Here is a 22,952-nt window from a genome sequence, read left to right on the forward strand (position 1 = left end):
TGATGCACACTTGATGATCTTTTCTTTTCTTGATGTTGTTGTCTGTACATGTTCGTACTTGTGTTGTGATCGTCACGAATAAATGTCTTTTATCTTTATCTTTTTTATCTTATCATTGATTTAAAATACAATACATTCGTAAGGCGGTTTGGAGCCATTAATATCACTTGTAGAGGCATTCCATGAAAACGGTAAGTTTTTCATCTAGTATTTTTTTAAGTAAGTCAACTAGCTATTAGGTACCTATTTTAATTTATTTTGATTTATTTTCTTCTTATACAAATAATCTCCAGGGATGTTCTTTAAATATCTTTAATCATCCCTATTACTCTGCTATAAATGAACAACAGGGCAGCGTGACGCGTCAGGCAAGGTCGAATATAATCCGAGGATAGAATGACTAGGTAGGACTTATGGCATTACAGAGTTATGTAGGTTGAGACTCTCTGCTTCTCACTTCGTTTACGAGGAAAATAAACATAAAAGTATAATTTAACTGTCTCCCTATTCTTACTTTACAATATGATATGTAACTCCGAGTGAGATGTAGATTGTAGGTGGTATCAAGTGGTGTGGTACCTATTATGACTGGGATCAAATCTAATTAGGTATTTTTATCAAATATTTTGATTTGTGTTTGTTAAAGTACACTACTACCTATATGTATAGGTATGTACATTATAAACTGAAATAGATATATGTCATTTATTAAAGCAAAAGTGGCTTCCAATGGATCAGAAAATACTTGAAGTATTTTCACTATATTCCTTCGGTTAATATTAATACCTACCTACACGTACGCGCACATAACGTCTTGGCGACGACATTGCGCGACTGGCTTCGGCTAAGACGAAAACCATAAGTGGGAACGAAAGGTCCGATCGCTGTGTCTCGCTCCAACCAGTCACGCAATGTCGTGGCCAAGACGTAAAGGCCTCATCCCATTCATGCCGGTAAGCCGTTGTCGCTTTTCCTAGAGCCTAAACATGTAATAGTACATTACTACAGAGGCTGGGAAGTAAGGGGTTGCCGGCTGAATACATATAGACGACCAAACGTAGTGAGGCCTATATCCAAAAAAAGCAGTAAAGCACACACTATAAGACTTACTTACTTGAAAGTTTAAGTCCTAATGGAACTTTATAATAAAAGTTAACAATATGTTCAATAGGTACCTATAAATACGAAATGCCTTAATAATGAATGTTCGCAAACTCGATCAACGAACGCCCTGGGGAGTACGCCCCGTGCCGTGCCTCTTATGGAACTCAATTAATGGCAACTTAACTCCATTATTGCGACCTTGGCTGCGCCGGAGAGCACATTAGCATATAATAACATTATTAACAACCAATATGCTAATTGCATCACGAATACAGTTATCCCCCCCGTGATTTAGGTCGGAAACGGAGGCAGAACAAAAAGCTTTAAGACAGTCTCTCGTCTATTAGATACCTAGAAACGAGTATCTAGGTGAGGTGCATTGGGATAAATTCGAAAGCGGGGTAATTTTGAAATAGGCATATAACTATAAAACTTAGAAGCACTACCAACCCAACCAAACAATTTAAATGGAATTTAATAATGTGTGTAATTTAATAATGTGTTTAATTTTATAATGGAATTTAATCATGTGCTAATTGGATAATTTAATCCTTATATTTTATTAAATTTTAATGTTATATATGAACTGAATAATGATTGACATGTAATATTTAAAATATTATGAATAATTGTCTATGTCTACTGTAATGTCTAAGGCATCTTACTTACTGTTGCCACAGTAGGTACAAAGTGCTTTTAGTTTAGTAAGTTGCTAAGTGCCATTTTAAAAATTACCCCACTTTCAAAGTTATCCCAATGCACCAATGATAGATATAACTCCGTAATAGATGGATACAGTCTAAGGAAAAACCGTGCCTCGAAAATCAAGAAAATTTGATTCTCGATCAGATGGCGCCACTACCTTTGGCCTACTCTCGAATAGATGGCGTTGACGGTTTCGTTTGTTATTTAACAATTTTAACGCATATCAGTAAAAGAACATGAGTCAAAACCATATAAAAATAATTAAAGCAAATATATAAATAAAAAAAATTATCCATATATAAATAGATGGCATGTGGATATGGCAGTGAATTTACTGTGGCACAAAATTTACTATGACAGTACCGCTCTATCCTATTATATCCTCTTTGCAATGCATATACCTACAGGCGCCAAACCCATACAGAATTCTATACAAAAATATAAAAGTTATTTCTTGTTACTTACCTAAGTAGGAAAAACATACTACATATATAAAACTATTTATAATAAAAATTTAAAACTAATCTAAATTAAAATAAATCTAAATAAGGCCCCCGCGGCATTGTGCCAAAGATGCTGGCAGCATTCCCTCGCTGAATGGCAATACTTATGAGCTGCGAGAGAAAGCTGCCAGCTCTCTGGTCACCGGTAGTATCGACGAGCTTTTTGCTTAGTTCTTTAAACAGAACATGTGCGCTTGTACCCCACTGCCCCTACATATAATGACAACAGTTTTAGAAAAATACTCTTCAGTTAGCGTACATAATAATCACTCGCATAAACACGTTATCGAAAATTAAAACTTCAATTAAAAATAATCATGGCCATCACTACTTTCGTTCGGATTTGATAAGTATCCATGTCCAGATGAAGGACGGTAGTCCTCATATATCATAAAAGCAGATCCCACCAAGTTACGTCACCAGGACGTCAGCATGGCGCAGTGGATACTCCGAACGAAGTTACGGCATCGAATGTCAATGAAAAGCAAGCGAGTTTAAAACGTGACTCGTGACTTACCTATACGTGGGGTCCGTTTTTTTTCACTATTTGCACATCGTTGGAGAGTACGAGCAGTGGTCGCGAGGGTGAGTACGAGCGGCGTAGTGCATGGCGCGCGTGGCTCGCGAGTGCCGGCAGCGGGCAGGCATGCGCGGCGCCCACGCTCGATAATGCCCCTCCCGCTTCCTGCCCCAGCTAAAAGCCCTTACATTACGCGTGATTGATAAGGGCTGTGTTAACCCGTAACCGCGAAACAACTATCTTTAAGGCGGGGAATATAACAACAAACCTTTAATTTTTTTTATTGATAGGTAACATTTCATCCTCAAGAGTGCCAGCAAAGTAAATAAATACATCAAAAAGAAAAAAACTCACGGTTATTACAAATATATTATTACATTAAACGTAATTAATGTAATTATAGAGGTACCTTCTACAGAAATGTACCTGTCACCATTTTCATTAAATAAAAATAAAGCACATACGCACGAAAATAAGTCAAACTAAAAGGATGCTGAATTAAATAAAAAACTGGGATGTGCGAGTCGGACTCACCCTCCGAGGAATCCGTACAAATTTAACTTATTTTTTACAAATTTAGTTTGCAAATTTTTCACTGTACCTACTTGTAGATATTACTTGCCAAATTTCATTGTTCTATATCAACATAACGGAAAGGACCCTAAGATAAATTATGATTCCCTTGAGTGTGTCGAAATATACGTTTTTGCGGCATACTTAAACGGCCGTATCTATTTTTATAGGTTAACATAGATGTTAGACATTTTTTCACAGATTCAAAGGACTGTAGACCTGAGTGTATGATTTTACTTTCAATTCGATAGGAGGTATCGCGTTCCCGAGATAATGGGTCCTGACAGACGGACGGACGGACAACAAAGTGATCCTATAAATAAAGGTTCCGTTTTGCCTTTTGAGGTACGGAACCCTAAAAAATGTATAAGTAAGTATTGTTGGTAATAATCTACATTTGATCCCCGCCGGCGCGCCACAGGTAGCGTAAGGAAGGGCCTTGGAGGAAACGAGGTACAAGTGAACGAAGGAAACGCTTTGATAACAAATAAAAACTGTTTATTGTATAAACTGTATTAAATATATACACAATTGATTTTATTTTCCAGTGTCTTCCTTGAGAGAAACAGTCCTGTTGAACACGACCTGAAACAAATAGAAATAAAATACGTAGCTTGTATTTTTTTATTCAAGTGCAAATTACTATAAATACCTAAATATATAAATGAATGAATGAAACTATAAGACAATTTTGATGTGACTAGACGACGACATATAAAATATATATAAATACATATCTACATAGAAAATATCCTATTTTACCGATAAACATAATAAAAACAAGTACCTATCTACAGGTACTTAATTAATAAAGATTAAACAAATATGTAAAACATTCATCAAACCTTGTAATGAATGTCTCCATAATGATTGATGAATGAGTATTCAATTCAAGCGATTTTCATTTTTTGTAAACAAGAACACAATAAGTGATTTATGAGCGAAGCGTGAATTGTAAAATAAATACAAATAGGCCAATTCGAACGTGCACCTGACATCAAAACGATGTCTAACATGTCAAAATAACAATTACTTATTGTTTTGTTATATATTTTAAGTTATTTTTAACAAAAAAATAAGTTTGATCAAAAATAACATTAATTACGCATTTTTATAACTATATAACATGTCAAAGGGTGGATGGCAAGCGACAAAGTGGGACTTGTTTGGAATTACTTTTGGACATATTGGAAACGACACGTAGTTAATGGTACCGAGGATCTTTCGAGAAAATTTTAAACAGAAGTATATTTTCAGTTATAGAGATAAAAGGTATAAACCCACGCGACGGCCATATCGTCCGTCACAAGTTTCGCAAGTGCATCTTTATCTTTGGTTTTCTAATTTTCCGGCATAAACATTGTCCTAAGAGGGCAGTTCAAATATTTTTATCATCTAATTGTACGTATTCTTAGCATTGAAGTTACGATTTATTCCTAGTAATACGGTAGTACTATTAGTTGTTCTGTGGTAATACACAAAAGGCGTGGGTGTTTCGTAGCGTGACATTACGTGACCTGATCGTCCGATGCTGGCTTCGTTACAGTACTTTCAGTTATGGCGCCGCTTGCTTCTTTATGTAACCATTATCCATGTCTATTGCCAAATCTTGGCAAACATTTGACTTTCATAATTCATAAATAACACATTAAAAGTTTCTGCCAATAATGACATGTCAATGTTACAATAGTAGATTGTACAACAAGGGCATAAAGCGATCCATTTTTATCCGAGGCAATTTATTGGTTCTAGCGCAGCGAGGACCAATATAGCCGAGGATAAAAATGGACATTTATGCCTGAGTTATACACTCGGCTTTTCACTTCGAGTGTGAGTGAAATGTACAAAAATAATCAATAGTTTAGGTTATTTTACCGTATTTATTCAAGACTAAAGTAAGTACTCGGTTGTGTAGGGGGCGCGGGGCACGCCGGCCGGGAGCCGGCAGGGCTGGCAGTTTGTATGGCATATTTTGGACTTTATTGCTAAGTCAATAAGGGTCGTAATAGATGATTTTACTTTATGCTCTAGAACATAATAAGCAACTTTATGTCGTCTACGCACGACTTAAAGTCGAACTTTACGAGCATGAGAAGTGAAAACATTCAGCCTTTTATCGCCCACTGCTAGGCATAGGCCTCTCTTTCGACTACGCAACTTATCCCGGTCCTGAGCCAATCTCATCCAGAAGTGACCCGCAATCCTCCGAATGTCGTCCACCCAACGAGCCAACGGACGCCTGGCACTCCTTTAACATTTTGGCCCACCCTCATCACTCTGCCTGGCAACGTGTCCCGCCCAGCTCTATTTAAGTTTGGTAATGACGTAGGGTTCAGTACCTCAAAAGGAAAAACCGGACGAGGGCGAGTCGGACTCGCCCACCGAGGGTTCCGTACAAATTTGTAAGTACGCATTAAGTATAAAAAGTTTTAAAAAATCTACAAAAAGATTTGGCCACTCTATAATTACAAAAGTATAGTTTTCAAAAATTTCCCTGTAGTATAAAAGTCGCTTTCCGCTGTCTGTCCGTCCGTCTGTCCCTATGTATGCTTATATCTTTAAAACTACGCAACGGGTTTGATGCGTTTTTTTTAAATAGATAGAGTGATTCAAGAGGAAGGTTTATATGTATAATTTGTAAAGATTTTGTGTAAAAGTTGAACTACCCGTGCGAAGCCGGGGCGGGTCGCTAATGTAGTATAAGACGGTATTACTTACCGAATTTAATAGTTCTAGGTAAACAGAAAGTATCCTATAAATTTTGATTCCCTTGAAAGTGTCGAATTATACATTTTTTGCGCCATAAACGGCCGTATCTTTTTTTTACGTCAACTTAAAAGTTTTTTTTACAGCTCCAAGGAACTGTAGGCCTGTTTTAATTTCAGCTCAGCACCTCCACGCGTTCGCGATATAAAGGATCTTGGCAGACAGACAGACAGACGGACAAAATAGTGATCCTATAAGGGTTCCGTTTTTTTCATCATCATCCGTCTGTCTATCACTTTTTTTTATCAATTTGAATGAGTTGAACACTAGGGTTTTTTTATTCACAGCGATGGTGAACAAGCAAAACGGCCGCCCGTTCGATAGCGGTTGGCATAGCACATGGTCGCGTGCAACTACAGGGAGCCTGTCAAGATAAATCGTTTGCAGAAAACGAAACGAAACGCTATTGTCTGTTTATCACTCTTCTGTATTAGTGCGATAGAGACAGATAGCGTTTCGTTTCTCTGCGCACGATTGTCATTTTGGCTAGGTATCCATAAGTGTGACACGCGAGTTTCTGACATTTTTAAAAACTCCGTAGACACACCTACAATTGCCGGTTTTCAAACCAGCTATAGGTATTGATTAACATCTGCACTTACCTAAAATCAAGTATACTATAGAGATGACAAAAAATAATAACGGCATCCCGTTCAAACTTGGTGTGTATTATTTAGGGCATTGTCTATGAAAAGGGACCTTATTGTCGATGGCGCTTACGCCGCACAGCGTCGCGCGGCATTGTATTTATATCGGAGCATCGTTTATAATGGCGTAAGCGCTATCGATAATAAGGTCCCTTTTTATAGAAAATACCACATTTTATGGAATGCCTCCGTAGACGTTGGCGCCGCGGACGGAGCCGTCAGAGAGCGCCTTTAAGACCCTGAGCGTGTCCGAGCGGCAGTCCGACAGGAACCCGCCTCACTATGGACGGAGAGGTTCGTATGCTAGCTACTTACATTGTCAGCGTTAGTGTCGGGGTCGACGGAGAAGAAGCCGATCCTCTCGAACTGGAACTTGTCGTAGACTTTGGCACCGCGGATGGAGCCGTCAGCGAGCGCCTTCATAACCCTGAGCGTGTCCGAGCGGCAGTCCGACAGGAACCCGCCGGGCACCTCACTCGGGTCCTCCGGGTTCTTGTGTTTGAACCTGTACAGGAATTATATTACAAATATAGTCACGTATTATGGAAAACACATGAAACACAAATTGAGGCATCTAAGAGCGGTGTTAATGGTGTTATTAATCGCACGCAACGCATCTCACTCGTACAGTTTGAAGCCGTCTCATTCTATCGAGCGGTGTCAAAAATACATATTTACCCTTTGACACCTCTGCAATCGTAGGTGTACATAGGCTACGTCAACCGCTCACCGTCACGCGGGTCATATATACATCTGCCACCTATGTGGTATTAAATCATGTCTTTTGTTTATCTTGTCGATAACCGCGATCATCATATGCCCGCAATGCTCTTTAATATCTACACATTTAAACACGAATAGTGGAAGGTGTATGCAAAAATAAACCGCAAATCGATGTACAGTTTAGCCGTTTGGCACACGCATACTAGAGGACAGAACAAAATGTTTGTCCCGCAGTTCTTAAAAAAAATCCCTAAGGAGGGGAGGAGTCATAATTTGGTTTGTAGGGCAATATTATTTTTTCGGAAACCTATCGCGTGTGGGTAGGGTTAAAGAGGTATTCCCCGTTGGATATTACGTATCATTTTATGATTAATATGTACCGTATCTGCAGCAGTGTTGGTCGAAATGTTAATACAAGTAACCATTAACCAGTACAAATTGAACCGTAAACTGTAACCGTCCGTTACGGTTTACGGTTCAATTTGTACTGGTTAATGGTAAATTGCAATTAACGTTCGGCCAACAATTCTGCAGTACAGTTCCATAAGTCTCGTAAAATAGGTACTGAAGTAGAACTGTGTCACTTTGTAATATAAAAAAAACTAAATGAAAATATTTTCAAAATAGCTTTCTTGGGGTTAGATATGAGAATATCACGTATAATTTGTGGTACAACAATAAAATCAGTCATTACGTATCTGGAGGAGCCCAGACTTGGTACCTATGTTTAGAATATTTGTTTTAATAAAAAAAATGGCAAATTAATGAATCGAAATGTATTGATGTGGTATATTTTTAGAATCGCCTCATAAATCCCTTTCATATGATACTATACGCGATAGGTTTCTAAAAAAATGTTTCCCATACCAAATGGCTAAACTGTACATCGATTTGCGGTTTTTTCTTTGTAATTGGGTTCGTACGCCGTCCACTAGAAATGGATAAAAGTAAACAGTAGGTAATAAGAAGTAGGTACAGTCACCTGCAACAATATCTTAAACAACGAAGGCCGCAAAAATATCTGAAACAATCTTATTTGTAGAGCCATACGAGCGTGTCAGATATTTTTGCGGCCTTCGAAGAGTAACATATTATTGCAGGCGACTGTACAGCTGTACAGGTACACTTACAGTGGTTCGTACAGCCTCACTTCAACGGTGACGGGGTCGGACACCCAGTGGACGAAGGCCTTCGGCTTGTCGGCGGACTCGGCCGGCTCGGCCGTGCACTCCACCTCGGCCGCCTTGCCGGTCGCGTCGTGGATCACCTTCGATACCTGGAATATTCTACGTTTTAGCGATATTCACTGCGGTTATAATAGCTAATATCAAAGATTTCTACATGGAAAATCTAGGCTAAGAAGAAAGCCGGCCTTATTAGTAGCATCAAACTGCGGACCCCGTCACGGTACGGGACAAAACGCTAGGATGATGATGATAGCACATACTTACACAAATGGATTAAGCGTCACAGTAAGCTCAAGAAGACTCGTGTTATGGGTACTCGGACACTATACTTAAATAGGTAGAAAACACCCATGACTCAGGAACAAATAACTGTGCCAATCAAGTCGTCACACAAGTAGCCCTTACCGGGATTCGAAACAAGGACTGTCAGCTCCATAGGCAGGGTCAATGCTGATAAAACCAAACTGGCCGTCATACATACCATAGAGTAACTTATACTAGAGCGGTACTGTCATAGTAAATTTTGTAACCCCAGTAAATTCACTGCCATCTGTCGACACACTTTAAAACTAAAATTGAAGATTTGTAAAAATACGATAAACTGTATTTAAATATAGATAAATAATTTTTTTTATTTGCATTAATTATTTTGATGATTTTGACCCATGTTCTTTCACTGATATGCGTTAAAATTGTTAAATAACAAACGAAACCGTCAACGCCATCTATACGACTAGGCCAAAACTAGTAGCGCCCTCTGAACGAGAATCAAATTTTCTTGATTTTCGATACACGTTTTTTCCTTAGACTGTATCCATCTATTACGGAGTTATATCTATCTTTGTACATACGAACCTTAACAACGTATCCGGCGTGTCTCAGGCCCACAGACTGCGCGGGCGTGAGGCGGCGGTACCCCTTCTCGGGCTGCTCCTTAAAGTCCGTGGCCTCGATGTATATGACCCGGTTGAACACGACCTTGTGGGAGCCCTTCTCGGGCTCGTTCGGAAAGTCCGGCACCGACACGGAGACGGGCTTGTCGCTGGGGAAGTTGGTGATGGTTATCTTCAGCGGCTCCAATACGACCATCACTCTGGAAAAATGACCATTGTGTTAATGGGTTTATCGACTATTTCTTGATGTACTTATATTCTAAAAGCCAGACACAATTATAGCAGTTTGTTGGAAGCATTGTAACATTACGATATGGGTTTCACACTTCAGAATACAGGCTAACATAATTTTTTTTTTTTTGATTGCGTCTTATTAATTTTTATTGGTGGCTATGTAATATTTTTTTGTGTGCATGTGCCTAGTTTTAAGATTTCAAACACAATGTAATGTTCTTGAATAAAAATGATGATGATGATGATGATTGAGTTGTTGCGATGACAACTTTGAGTTAATCATTGAAATTTCATTGATTTATTAAATGACATTATATACATCGGGTCGGCGAATTTATTTTGTTACCTTTATTTACCGACGTTTTCGTTTGACGGCGTTTGATTGATTTAAACGGCCCGCTGCGGGCCGCCTGCTGCTCGAACGGATAACTAAATACCTCATGCAAAAATGTACGTTTGGTGAATGAACCGAACCGAGGTTTAAAGAATGTCCCGGGCATTTTGCGGGCAAATTGTAAAAAATATAGTTATATAATAGGGAGTACAGTACCTGGGCGCGGCCACGTTGAGCGCGTCGCGGACGGCGGCGTCGAGCACGGCGGGGTCGACGGCGCCGAGCGCGCCGGTGACGCCGAGGCCGGCGCAGCAGCTGTCGGTGTACAGTACCTGGGCGCGGCCACGTTGAGCGCGTCGCGGACGGCGGCGTCGAGCACGGCGGGGTCGACGGCGCCGAGCGCGCCGGTGACGCCGAGGCCGGCGCAGCAGCTGTCGGTGTACAGTACCTGGGCGCGGCCACGTTGAGCGCGTCGCGGACGGCGGCGTCGAGCACGGCGGGGTCGACGGCGCCGAGCGCGCCGGTGACGCCGAGGCCGGCGCAGCAGCTGTCGGTGTACAGTACCTGGGCGCGGCCACGTTGAGCGCGTCGCGGACGGCGGCGTCGAGCACGGCGGGGTCGACGGCGCCGAGCGCGCCGGTGACGCCGAGGCCGGCGCAGCAGCTGTCGGTGTACAGTACCTGGGCGCGGCCACGTTGAGCGCGTCGCGGACGGCGGCGTCGAGCACGGCGGGGTCGACGGCGCCGAGCGCGCCGGTGACGCCGAGCCCGGCGCAGCAGCTGTCGGTGTACAGTACCTGGGCGCGGCCACGTTGAGCGCGTCGCGGACGGCGGCGTCGAGCACGGCGGGGTCGACGGCGCCGAGCGCGCCGGTGACGCCGAGGCCGGCGCAGCAGCTGTCGGTGTACAGTACCTGGGCGCGGCCACGTTGAGCGCGTCGCGGACGGCGGCGTCGAGCACGGCGGGGTCGACGGCGCCGAGCGCGCCGGTGACTCCGAGCCCGGCGCAGCAGCTGTCGGTGTACAGTACCTGGGCGCGGCCACGTTGAGCGCGTCGCGGACGGCGGCGTCGAGCACGGCGGGGTCGACGGCGCCGAGCGCGCCGGTGACGCCGAGCCCGGCGCAGCAGCTGTCGGTGTACAGTACCTGGGCGCGGCCACGTTGAGCGCGTCGCGGACGGCGGCGTCGAGCACGGCGGGGTCGACGGCGCCGAGCGCGCCGGTGACGCCGAGCCCGGCGCAGCAGCTGTCGGTGTACAGTACCTGGGCGCGGCCACGTTGAGCGCGTCGCGGACGGCGGCGTCGAGCACGGCGGGGTCGACGGCGCCGAGCGCGCCGGTGACGCCGAGGCCGGCGCAGCAGCTGTCGGTGTACAGTACCTGGGCGCGGCCACGTTGAGCGCGTCGCGGACGGCGGCGTCGAGCACGGCGGGGTCGACGGCGCCGAGCGCGCCGGTGACGCCGAGGCCGGCGCAGCAGCTGTCGGTGTACAGTACCTGGGCGCGGCCACGTTGAGCGCGTCGCGGACGGCGGCGTCGAGCACGGCGGGGTCGACGGCGCCGAGCGCGCCGGTGACGCCGAGGCCGGCGCAGCAGCTGTCGGTGTACAGTACCTGGGCGCGGCCACGTTGAGCGCGTCGCGGACGGCGGCGTCGAGCACGGCGGGGTCGACGGCGCCGAGCGCGCCGGTGACGCCGAGGCCGGCGCAGCAGCTGTCGGTGTACAGTACCTGGGCGCGGCCACGTTGAGCGCGTCGCGGACGGCGGCGTCGAGCACGGCGGGGTCGACGGCGCCGAGCGCGCCGGTGACGCCGAGGCCGGCGCAGCAGCTGTCGGTGTACAGTACCTGGGCGCGGCCACGTTGAGCGCGTCGCGGACGGCGGCGTCGAGCACGGCGGGGTCGACGGCGCCGAGCGCGCCGGTGACGCCGAGGCCGGCGCAGCAGCTGTCGGTGTACAGTACCTGGGCGCGGCCACGTTGAGCGCGTCGCGGACGGCGGCGTCGAGCACGGCGGGGTCGACGGCGCCGAGCGCGCCGGTGACGCCGAGCCCGGCGCAGCAGCTGTCGGTGTACAGTACCTGGGCGCGGCCACGTTGAGCGCGTCGCGGACGGCGGCGTCGAGCACGGCGGGGTCGACGGCGCCGAGCGCGCCGGTGACGCCGAGGCCGGCGCAGCAGCTGTCGGTGTACAGTACCTGGGCGCGGCCACGTTGAGCGCGTCGCGGACGGCGGCGTCGAGCACGGCGGGGTCGACGGCGCCGAGCGCGCCGGTGACTCCGAGCCCGGCGCAGCAGCTGTCGGTGTACAGTACCTGGGCGCGGCCACGTTGAGCGCGTCGCGGACGGCGGCGTCGAGCACGGCGGGGTCGACGGCGCCGAGCGCGCCGGTGACGCCGAGCCCGGCGCAGCAGCTGTCGGTGTACAGTACCTGGGCGCGGCCACGTTGAGCGCGTCGCGGACGGCGGCGTCGAGCACGGCGGGGTCGACGGCGCCGAGCGCGCCGGTGACGCCGAGCCCGGCGCAGCAGCTGTCGGTGTACAGTACCTGGGCGCGGCCACGTTGAGCGCGTCGCGGACGGCGGCGTCGAGCACGGCGGGGTCGACGGCGCCGAGCGCGCCGGTGACGCCGAGGCCGGCGCAGCAGCTGTCGGTGTACAGTACCTGGGCGCGGCCACGTTGAGCGCGTCGCGGACGGCGGCGTCGAGCACGGCGGGGTCGACGGCGCCGAGCGCGCCGGTGACGCCGAGGCCGGCGCAGCAGCTGTCGGTGTACAGTACCTGGGCGCGGCCACGTTGAGCGCGTCGCGGACGGCGGCGTCGAGCACGGCGGGGTCGACGGCGCCGAGCGCGCCGGTGACGCCGAGGCCGGCGCAGCAGCTGTCGGTGTACAGTACCTGGGCGCGGCCACGTTGAGCGCGTCGCGGACGGCGGCGTCGAGCACGGCGGGGTCGACGGCGCCGAGCGCGCCGGTGACGCCGAGGCCGGCGCAGCAGCTGTCGGTGTACAGTACCTGGGCGCGGCCACGTTGAGCGCGTCGCGGACGGCGGCGTCGAGCACGGCGGGGTCGACGGCGCCGAGCGCGCCGGTGACGCCGAGGCCGGCGCAGCAGCTGTCGGTGTACAGTACCTGGGCGCGGCCACGTTGAGCGCGTCGCGGACGGCGGCGTCGAGCACGGCGGGGTCGACGGCGCCGAGCGCGCCGGTGACGCCGAGGCCGGCGCAGCAGCTGTCGGTGTACAGTACCTGGGCGCGGCCACGTTGAGCGCGTCGCGGACGGCGGCGTCGAGCACGGCGGGGTCGACGGCGCCGAGCGCGCCGGTGACGCCGAGGCCGGCGCAGCAGCTGTCGGTGTACAGTACCTGGGCGCGGCCACGTTGAGCGCGTCGCGGACGGCGGCGTCGAGCACGGCGGGGTCGACGGCGCCGAGCGCGCCGGTGACGCCGAGGCCGGCGCAGCAGCTGTCGGTGTACAGTACCTGGGCGCGGCCACGTTGAGCGCGTCGCGGACGGCGGCGTCGAGCACGGCGGGGTCGACGGCGCCGAGCGCGCCGGTGACGCCGAGCCCGGCGCAGCAGCTGTCGGTGTACAGTACCTGGGCGCGGCCACGTTGAGCGCGTCGCGGACGGCGGCGTCGAGCACGGCGGGGTCGACGGCGCCGAGCGCGCCGGTGACGCCGAGCCCGGCGCAGCAGCTGTCGGTGTACAGTACCTGGGCGCGGCCACGTTGAGCGCGTCGCGGACGGCGGCGTCGAGCACGGCGGGGTCGACGGCGCCGAGCGCGCCGGTGACGCCGAGCCCGGCGCAGCAGCTGTCGGTGTACAGTACCTGGGCGCGGCCACGTTGAGCGCGTCGCGGACGGCGGCGTCGAGCACGGCGGGGTCGACGGCGCCGAGCGCGCCGGTGACGCCGAGCCCGGCGCAGCAGCTGTCGGTGTACAGTACCTGGGCGCGGCCACGTTGAGCGCGTCGCGGACGGCGGCGTCGAGCACGGCGGGGTCGACGGCGCCGAGCGCGCCGGTGACGCCGAGGCCGGCGCAGAAGCCGTTGATGGCCGCCGCCGGCACGCCGCGCCGCCGCAGCGCCGTCAGCGTGTACAGGCGCGGGTCGTCCCAGTCTATAAGTAACGCATGCCCTTTGTAGCTTTTTTCAAATCATAAAATATCATCACTAATCCAAACGAATCACAAGTAATTAATTCTAGATATAAATATATAATAATGAAATGAATGTAAATATGTAACAATAATTAGTTAGTATGCACCTACCTAAAATGTCAAATTATTTAAGCATAGATATTATGTAATTTATTGACTTGTAAAATGACTGCCTTTTACCAATAAAACATCTGAATCTGAATTTGATATAGTTACAAGAAACGCAACAAAAAGTTATAATAAATATGGAACTGCCATGGATATACTTACTTACCAATGCTACATACAAAAAAAGAAGATTTCCAATTTATTATTATGGAAATATTAGTTTTTTGTTTAACAGTAGTACGATCTGTTTATTTGTACGACACATTTATCCGCCTAAGAGAATACATACCATTAACAATCCCTTCGTCGATAAGCTTGGCTATCTTCCGCTTGGACACGACGGTGTAGTTGACGTTGAGCCGCCCGTACTCCCACTGCACGGGGCAGTAGATGCCCAGCGCGTTGCACAGCCAGTAGTACGATGATCTGATTACACATTTTATGATCAGTTGGGCAAACCTCAGTTTGATTGAAAATAGCCAATTGGGAGAAAATGAATAGAAATATATTTATTTTCTACGTGTTTATCGCTACTCAATCAACAAAGAAGCAGGTGACGTTCACGAGGCTTTGCGAATCATGCTCCTAAATCACTCATCTTTATCGCTAGGGAAGAAATTACTAATAGAATTTGTGATAAACACTGCAAACTGAAGTAGTAGTCATACACTAAAGACAAAGTGACTAATAAGGCCTCCAGTGGGGGGAGGGGGGGGGAGCAAGTACTGCTCGCCCTTAGAACTGGTGGGCCTAAGGCGCCTAATCTTTCCAGGATTGCATGTGCCGGAGAAATTGGGACGGGTATCGCCATGACGGGGTAGCTTAATACGCTGGTTCACTTTTTCTTTAGTATGAAATGAATGACATCTATAGATTTCAGTTTGTAATTTATATAGTAGTGTGACTATTTAAAAAAACCGGCCAAGTGCGAGTCGGACTCGCCCACCGAGGGTTCCGTACTTTTTAGTATTTATTGTTATAGCGGCAACAGAAATACATCATCTGTGAAAATTTCAAGTGTAGCTATCACGGTTCATGAGATACAGCCTCGTGACAGACAGACGGACAGCGGAGTCTTAGTAATAGGGTCCCGTTTTTACCCACCCTAAAAACACAAATCAATATATTTGATTTAAAACACTGTAAAGTTTTACCTCCGAGACTGGAACTCTTTAGTGCAAAGTGAATGTGTGATGTGCTCAATACTGTCGCAAAGGCAGTGGGTGTAATCGTAGGTGGGGTAAATGCACCACTTGCTGCCGGTGCGGTGGTGCGGCTTGAACTTTATTCTGTACGCCACGGGGTCCTGTTTGCCCTCCTCTAGGGTGATCTTCATTCTCAGTGTAGCTTCGCCCTCGTCGATTTTGCCATTTTTCATGTCCTGAGTATGAATGAAACATTGTGGAATTCTTGGGGATCAATTAGGTTGATGTGTAGTTTACACAAAAAAGTTTTTTTTCTACCATTCATTCTGTAATTATGTTGCGATAAATTAATTTTGTATCAAGCAGAAACGTCTGCGAACAATGCTAATAAGCTTAGAAATAAATTGTGGTATTTTCTATAAAAAGGGACCTTACTGTCGATGGCGCTTACGCCATTATTAATACAATATAACAGATAAAAAAAACAGAGATGTATATTCTCCATGGTTAATAATACATTAAACTTGGAGATGTAAAAGGTGTAAAAGACTAGAAAAGTGTAAAAGACTTACCTCAAATAGTTGTAAACTCTCTTCAATGGGCCTATTCCTGTACGGCGAAGGCGGAGGGTTGAAGCCTTTGATCTCTTCGGACTTCTGGTGGCACACATATGCCAAATCCTTCTTGATCAACTGCACTGCCCACTCGTACAGCTGGTCAAAGTTGTCTGATGAATGGGTGATTTTATATGGCTTGTAACCTGAAATTAGGGAAATTATTAAGATATGTATGTATATATTATAGTTTGATACTTGAGTATTTTTAACTGATAGTTTGATTGCCTAAATTATTACCCAATTTAAATCACCTGCCCAGTTTAAATCATTTTAGGACTAAACTAGACAATATACTGATTTAAACTAACACGATTTTCACTCATAATTTTAAAACTAACACGGGTCTTTATCGCGTACAAACTTACGTTTATTTATGGCCTGACGTTTCGAACGTGACGTTACGTTCGTGGTCACAGGCAGACTGGCGAGGAATTGTATCAACATCTTCTTGCCGCGCGGGTTTTGCTACAGTCGGGACCAAACCATTGGATTGAGCTCCATAATCCGAAAGTCCTCTCAACGGAACGTCTTTACTACAGCAGGAAGGTACGTGAAGCAATTGAAATCAGAAAACATCGAAATTTCAATCAAAATGAGGGACAGGGGATTTCGTCTTCGTGGAATCCAGTAATTAGCAAATGTAAGGGGGGAAAAACATCCCACCACATACCATCGGATGTCGTGAGTGTTGTGTGTAGGCAAAGTGACAACCCTAGCGTACAAGTTAATAATCAAGATCAAGTGCGGGTAGTTCGCAAAACCCGCGCGGCAAGAAGAGGTTGATACAATTCCTCGCCAGTCTGCCTGTGACCACGAACGTAACGTCACGTTCGAAACGTCAGGCCATAAATAAACGTAAGTTTGTTAGTTTAAAATTATAAACTAGACAACTTGGGTCTTGGGTAGTAAATTGACTAAGGCAGTGATGAAGCTGTCATATAAAAATGGAATTAACATAAAATTTATTCAACCTTTAAGCTATATTTTGAATACAAAGATAAAATTAATTTGCAATTATAGACAGTGCACCCCAAAAATTTAACTGATTAACAATATTTGTAATCCAAAAAGTAATTGAACGGAATGTCACTTACCAAGCCACTCAACCATATCCTTGATTCCTACAAAGAATTTTTCCTCCTCTTTTTCCGGATTGGTATCGTCATACCTTAAGAAACATACGCCATCATGAGCTGCAGCATACCCAAAATTGATATTAATAGCCTTAGCATGACCAATATGGAGAATCCCATTAGGCTCCGGGGGGAACCTAGTTCTAACTTTCCCCCCAGTAATTTTAAGATGCTCTTGAAGTAGTCTTTTCGTATCTGGAGTCACAACATAGCCATCGGACTTGTAGTTTTCGCCGGGCGCATGAAAGGGAAGCTTTTTCATGAGGTCATGGATGGAAACTGCCCCAACAGAATCTCCAGCAGCTTCAGATTTTTCTGGTTTGGCAGCTGCTGAAATTTTTGTCATATTAGTTATGAAGCAGAGTTTGCAAAAGGACAGCTAACAAATTAGCAAACAGTGCACACAGAATGAGCCAACTCACGAGGAATCATGGAATGGAGGAATCAGGACATGCCATGCTCGAAGCAAACACACACACAGCCACAATGCCTAGGGTTGAGCATAATAGGCATGTTTTCACATATCGAGTTGCTTCACATGGCAATTTCCTTGCAAAACAACTACTTCTGTGTGTACCCACTTATTGATTGTTTTTGTTAGGGTTAATGTGATGTATCAGTAATCCTCATAAGCAAAATCAATTGAATGTGAACACAATCTTTCAAAATCCTGTTCACTTCCCATTATTTTCAAAGTAAATAAACAAGTCCAATGTCAATGGGATTTTTTATATATAAATTGTTGATTGTGAAATCAATGTTTAGTGCTTAAACCTTATTTGTACAAAACTAGCCTATCGCCACTATACTTACTCAACCTCGTATCTGCAACACTCATTTGATGACAAAAACACCCCGACATTTCCATCAAATGATTATTATTATTATTTAATAACCAGGCAGGCAGTTATGGCAACTGATATGGCCTGTATCCAGTAATCATAAAGATATATATCATGAATGTGTTATGCTTGTCTAATTTATTTTTAAATTGTTGCAGATATGAGGTTGAGTAAGTATAGCGACGCTATGTAGCCAGAAATAGAAACCTTTCAGGGTCTGTCATTACAAATGCCTCAAAAGCAATCATTTGAATTACCTTTACCATCTTTGACCTGCTTTCCTGGCTCAGACACTTTGGCTTTCTTCTCTGGTTTAGCGGCAGGCGCCAAATCAGCTTCAGTTTTAGGTCCAAGTAAATCTAAAATCTGAAAATACCTCTCATAAATCAGTATAGTAGTAAGAAAATAATTTTCCCTGCTGAATAGTAATATTGAAATATAAATTAAATTTTTTGTACAAAATGAACATGGTATCAAAATATAAAAGCATCTAACCAAATACAAATTTTTAATATACATTTTTAATCAGTTTGTCGTAACATCTTTCAAGTTTACCAACAACGTAAATAACACTATGTTACAAATGTGCCACTTCATACCTGAATATCAACTTCATTCTTAATAGCTTTACCGTCAGCCCACGGCAAGTCAGCTCTCACGGCTTGCATCACAATGCCAGAATTGAATCGATATCTTTTCTGAATTAGTTCCATTTTATATTTGACCATATGTTTCTCTACAGCCTGCTCCACTTGCTCCGGGGTAACCACCACTCCTACCCCACAGACTTTTTCAAATGCGGCATTATCAATGCTAGCCTCACCAACATGACTAAGAAGATATTCCAGAGCAGCGTCCACCCGTAACGTCGAATCGAGTTTCCCACTTTCAATATATTTACATACGAACGGCAGCTGGTTTGCAATTTGAGGCTTAATTTTAGTAGCCAGGTGGTAGATTAACATGCCTGCTCCTGCTGGCAAATTTTCTACGTTTACCTGTGGAAGTTTTTAATAAATAAAAGCTGTCTTTTAAGTTTCTTTGAACAGTTTCGTTTCTAAAGGTCGAAAACTTACCTCATTAAGACCGGCGAGTAAAAACTTTGTAACGTTTACATTTTTCAACGTTTCTTTGGCCTTTTGTTCACTTAGACCTAAAAGCTTAAACTTTTCTATAGTTTCTTCCGGCGACATGTTAAAAACAAATCTACGTAAGCCTTGCGAGCTACGAAAAGTAAGGACCGCTTACTATGCGGCAATACATGTGATGGATGCGTGTCGGTCGAAGCCGTCGAAGGCAAAAATGACAAATGACAATGTGACAGAATAATATGTCAAAAATGACAGCAAAATATACGTTCAGAATTAAAATATTGTAGCATGACTCTTTCTAACTAAGCCGAATCAACTTTGTAATAGCTTTAAAAACATACTGATAACAAATAAAGGATCGGCTCTTGTTTGTTATAAAATTTTTAGTGTAGTTTAAAAAACTAGTAAATACAAAATTTGCAGCGTTGATTATACTGTATTTCAGTTTCTGAACGCAACGGCATTTAAAAGTATTTGAGACATTATTAAAAGCGCTTTCTATTTAGAACAAAAATCCGGTACAATTGTTTATGAGTCATTATTCTGAGGTTTATGAAAAGAAAAATACGTTTGTTTATAACGCCATCTATTGTCGAATTACCGCGACGATCTGGGCCTAAGGGCAGGCGCGGATCCAGCTCTCAAAAAAGGTTGTGGTCACAGCCACCCGAAAACCGAAAATCGGCCAAGTGCGACTCTAAGTTCGCTCATAAAGCAATTATGAGTCATGAATGACTTTTGAATTTGATTACCTATTTCCTTTTTCCTGCGTATCAGGACTTTGGCTTTGAATTAATTCAGAGCTGATTTCGTCCAATTAAATAGTCAGTTTTGATTAAATTCCAAATCAATTTCAATCAATCTTTTTTTTTGTTTCCTATACTAGCCACAGCTAGTAAGCCAATAAGGACACTAAACTGGGCGGTGTCTTAACGGTGTCTCGGAAATTGTAGTGTGACCAGCAAGTGACATGCACCAGGCGAGACTTAATTTACAACTACTGAACCGATTTGATGAAATTTCGGCTACTTCAAATGATATCAATAGTAGATTGTTAACCAAGGGATGAAAGGCACTCATTTTTGCCGAGGTATTTTGGTGCTCGAATGCAGTGAGAGCGCCAATAGTCCGAGGCTGAAATGATGCCTTTCACCCGAGTTAAACACTCTACTTTTCATTTCGAATACGAGGAAAGTAAAATGCATGTGTTTTTTTTAAACATGACTAAGTATACATTTTTATAGTATTTCTTGAGGGTACTTTCAATTAACAATTAAGGCAAAAGTATCGTTATTTATGGAATGAAAAGTCAAATATCGGAATGGAAATTGTATAACAAATCCATTTAAACTCTAATTTCAATTGTTTATCGTACAAAATATTAAAAAAATCGTACTTCGAACGTAAAATGCTCTAGTGCAGACACGTATCATTTTCTGCACACCTTTTAGAACAACAATGACCCTCTTTCAGAGCATGAGAAATGAAAATTAAATTAAACGCTAGTATACATTTTACATTAAATAACTTTATTTACAGTTAGATGCTAAACCGAACCGCATTCTACTCTACTTTGAAATGAATCTTAAATGTAGGTATACGAATTTGGTAAGCAATTATGTTTGCTGTAAATTATTTCCCATTTTGAGTAATTTGAAAATAGGATGTTGAATTTTATCTTTAAAAAGTTATTACCATGTTTTGCACCAATCATAGAGGTATGATTGGCGGGTAGTCGGGTAGTCTATTTTTTTTTCATAACAAAACTTCTAAGATCTTCATAAATATCCTTTGACATCCATCAAGTTATTATACGTACATGAACTAAAAATAGATAATTAGTTTAATTTTTTTTACTTAAATAGAAATTAAAGATAATGATCATGACTGATGATTAGTAATATAACTACTCCTTTTTAACCAATATAATTCAGACAAGTTGGTTTAAGTAGGAACTTTAAAAAAAAATATAGGATTTTTTTATGTAAATAGGTATAGTGCTACAACACTATACCTATTTACATTCCTATAAAATTTTATTATTAATTTGTTTTGTTATTGTAACGCGTCTTATAATAAACAGCAATTCTCTCAAATCTTAAATCTAGTAATTATTGCAGAAATAAATACTACGTGCAAAAATTAATCAGTGGTCTGCTTCATACATATTTATTTGCAATGATTCAGTTTTGCACCACTCTCTTTGTTTACAATATTTTTTTGCAAAAAAATATTTGAGCCAATCTGTTATATACTTATGTATACAGGGAGTCATTCGTATCGAGGTTATGAAAAAGTAAGAATTTTACATTTTAGCCTTTTGCGTAAGTAAATAAATGAATAAATATTATAGGACATTCTTACACAGATTGACTAAGTCCCACGGTAAGCTCAAGGAGGCTAAGTAAAAAATCATAAATGATAGACAGCTAATTTGTGGACTACTTAGTTGTCAGAGCTTTTCATAATCTATAAGTTGCATTAAAAGCAATTAAGTCATGCTAGACTATAATCAATATATATCTATATTTATTTTAAGAACATGTTTAATTCAAAGTAAATTTGATGAATGGTCAAAAAAAAAAAATATATATATATATATCTATTTATTACATTTATTACTAAGGTACTACTACTTTTGACTCAGTTTTACACCTTTACCTACTTTCCAAAGTCAAATTTGAATAGGCTTAAGAACTTAAGATAAGAAATATTTTATGTTTATACCGTATTTTTATTAGTTAATTAGTACATTTCTAAATAAACGAATGTGCTATACTTCCAAAAAAGTGTACGAACATTTTACGTGACAGCTGTTCCATACAAAAATGAACTGTCATAGGCATCATCATTGGACGCGCGAGGTAACGAGGTATAACTGTGGGAGCACCCAAACGTAAGTTTGATTTTGCTATTTAAGTATATACTTAAATTACAAATTCAAGCTTACGTTTCTTTTTTGCGAAAACGTTGATTATTTGATCTATATCTAGGTTCGTATCTTTATGTATATTCAGGAGAGCTAGCCCGGATAACCTTTCCTCTGCCATTGAGGCCCGCAACCAAGATTTTACTCTGCGAAGAGTAGAAAAAGATCTCTCTGCGGTAGCAACGCTAACCGGGAGAGTTGCTAATATTTGTAAAAACATTTTGATGTTAGGGTACAAATCTTAGATAAATAAGTAAGCATAGAGTACTCCATATACCAGTTTCCTTACTTAATATATGTATAGTATGGTAAAGTTTGAAAATTACTAATAATACATACGTATTATGAATCATTTTTAAACTCCCTTGAACCTAATACTTAGTAAACGTAGTTACGCTTAGCTGACTTATTTCCCTATAGTATGAGGTATTCCATTACTACTCAATCGACCACTAAATATGTAGGTAAATTATTTTATATTTGACTAGGTACATAAATAATCTATACAATTAAATTTTTTAAATCTAAATGTTCAGTCGAGATAGCATGATATGCCCCATAAATATATACCTATTGCACAGCTGCGTGAGTAGTTGTAGGATTTAATTTTCAAGATATTTACTTAGTCGTTGACTAGAAGACGCCAAAAAACCCCCTCAAGAAAACAAATCACACACAACACGAAATATCATAGGTACTGTTCATTGGCGAGAGAATGGACTGTAAAGGGGGGCGATAAGGGATGAGATTTAGGGGCC

General features: G+C 44.1%; 3 protein-coding genes across 4 annotated transcripts in view; 1 reads left to right on the forward strand and 2 right to left on the reverse strand.

The window, feature by feature from the left end:
* Positions 1-2,966, reverse strand: part of LOC134741574 (MAP kinase-activating death domain protein) — a 67,122-nt gene extending 64,156 nt beyond the window's left edge. The window contains exon 1 of the mRNA XM_063674408.1: positions 2,830-2,966. The gene's annotated coding sequence lies outside the window, so the exon portion shown is untranslated. The remainder of the gene's footprint in view (positions 1-2,829) is intronic.
* LOC134741569 (uncharacterized) overlaps positions 1-22,952 on the forward strand; it is a 163,221-nt gene that overhangs the window by 114,281 nt on the left and 25,988 nt on the right. The gene's annotated exons all lie outside the window — the stretch shown is intronic.
* Positions 3,905-19,461, reverse strand: LOC134741568 (probable glutamine--tRNA ligase). 2 transcript variants are annotated; one of them, XM_063674396.1, is made up of 12 exons: positions 19,251-19,461; positions 18,774-19,172; positions 18,432-18,540; positions 17,294-17,659; positions 16,155-16,342; positions 15,592-15,818; positions 14,727-14,863; positions 14,118-14,289; positions 9,584-9,821; positions 8,672-8,817; positions 7,134-7,323; positions 3,905-3,990 (listed from the first exon to the last, which is right to left on the reverse strand). In XM_063674396.1, the coding sequence occupies exons 1-12, from the start codon at positions 19,365-19,367 to the stop codon at positions 3,943-3,945; spliced, it is 2,337 nt and encodes a 778-aa protein (XP_063530466.1). In that variant the 5' UTR covers positions 19,368-19,461; the 3' UTR covers positions 3,905-3,942. The 2 variants fall into 2 exon arrangements, with proteins under 2 accessions (XP_063530466.1, XP_063530465.1); XM_063674395.1 differs by having other exon boundaries at positions 17,294-17,662.

This window comes from Cydia strobilella, chromosome 5 (genome assembly GCF_947568885.1).
Source record: "Cydia strobilella chromosome 5, ilCydStro3.1, whole genome shotgun sequence".
Classification (NCBI taxonomy): Eukaryota; Metazoa; Arthropoda; class Insecta; order Lepidoptera; family Tortricidae; genus Cydia; species Cydia strobilella.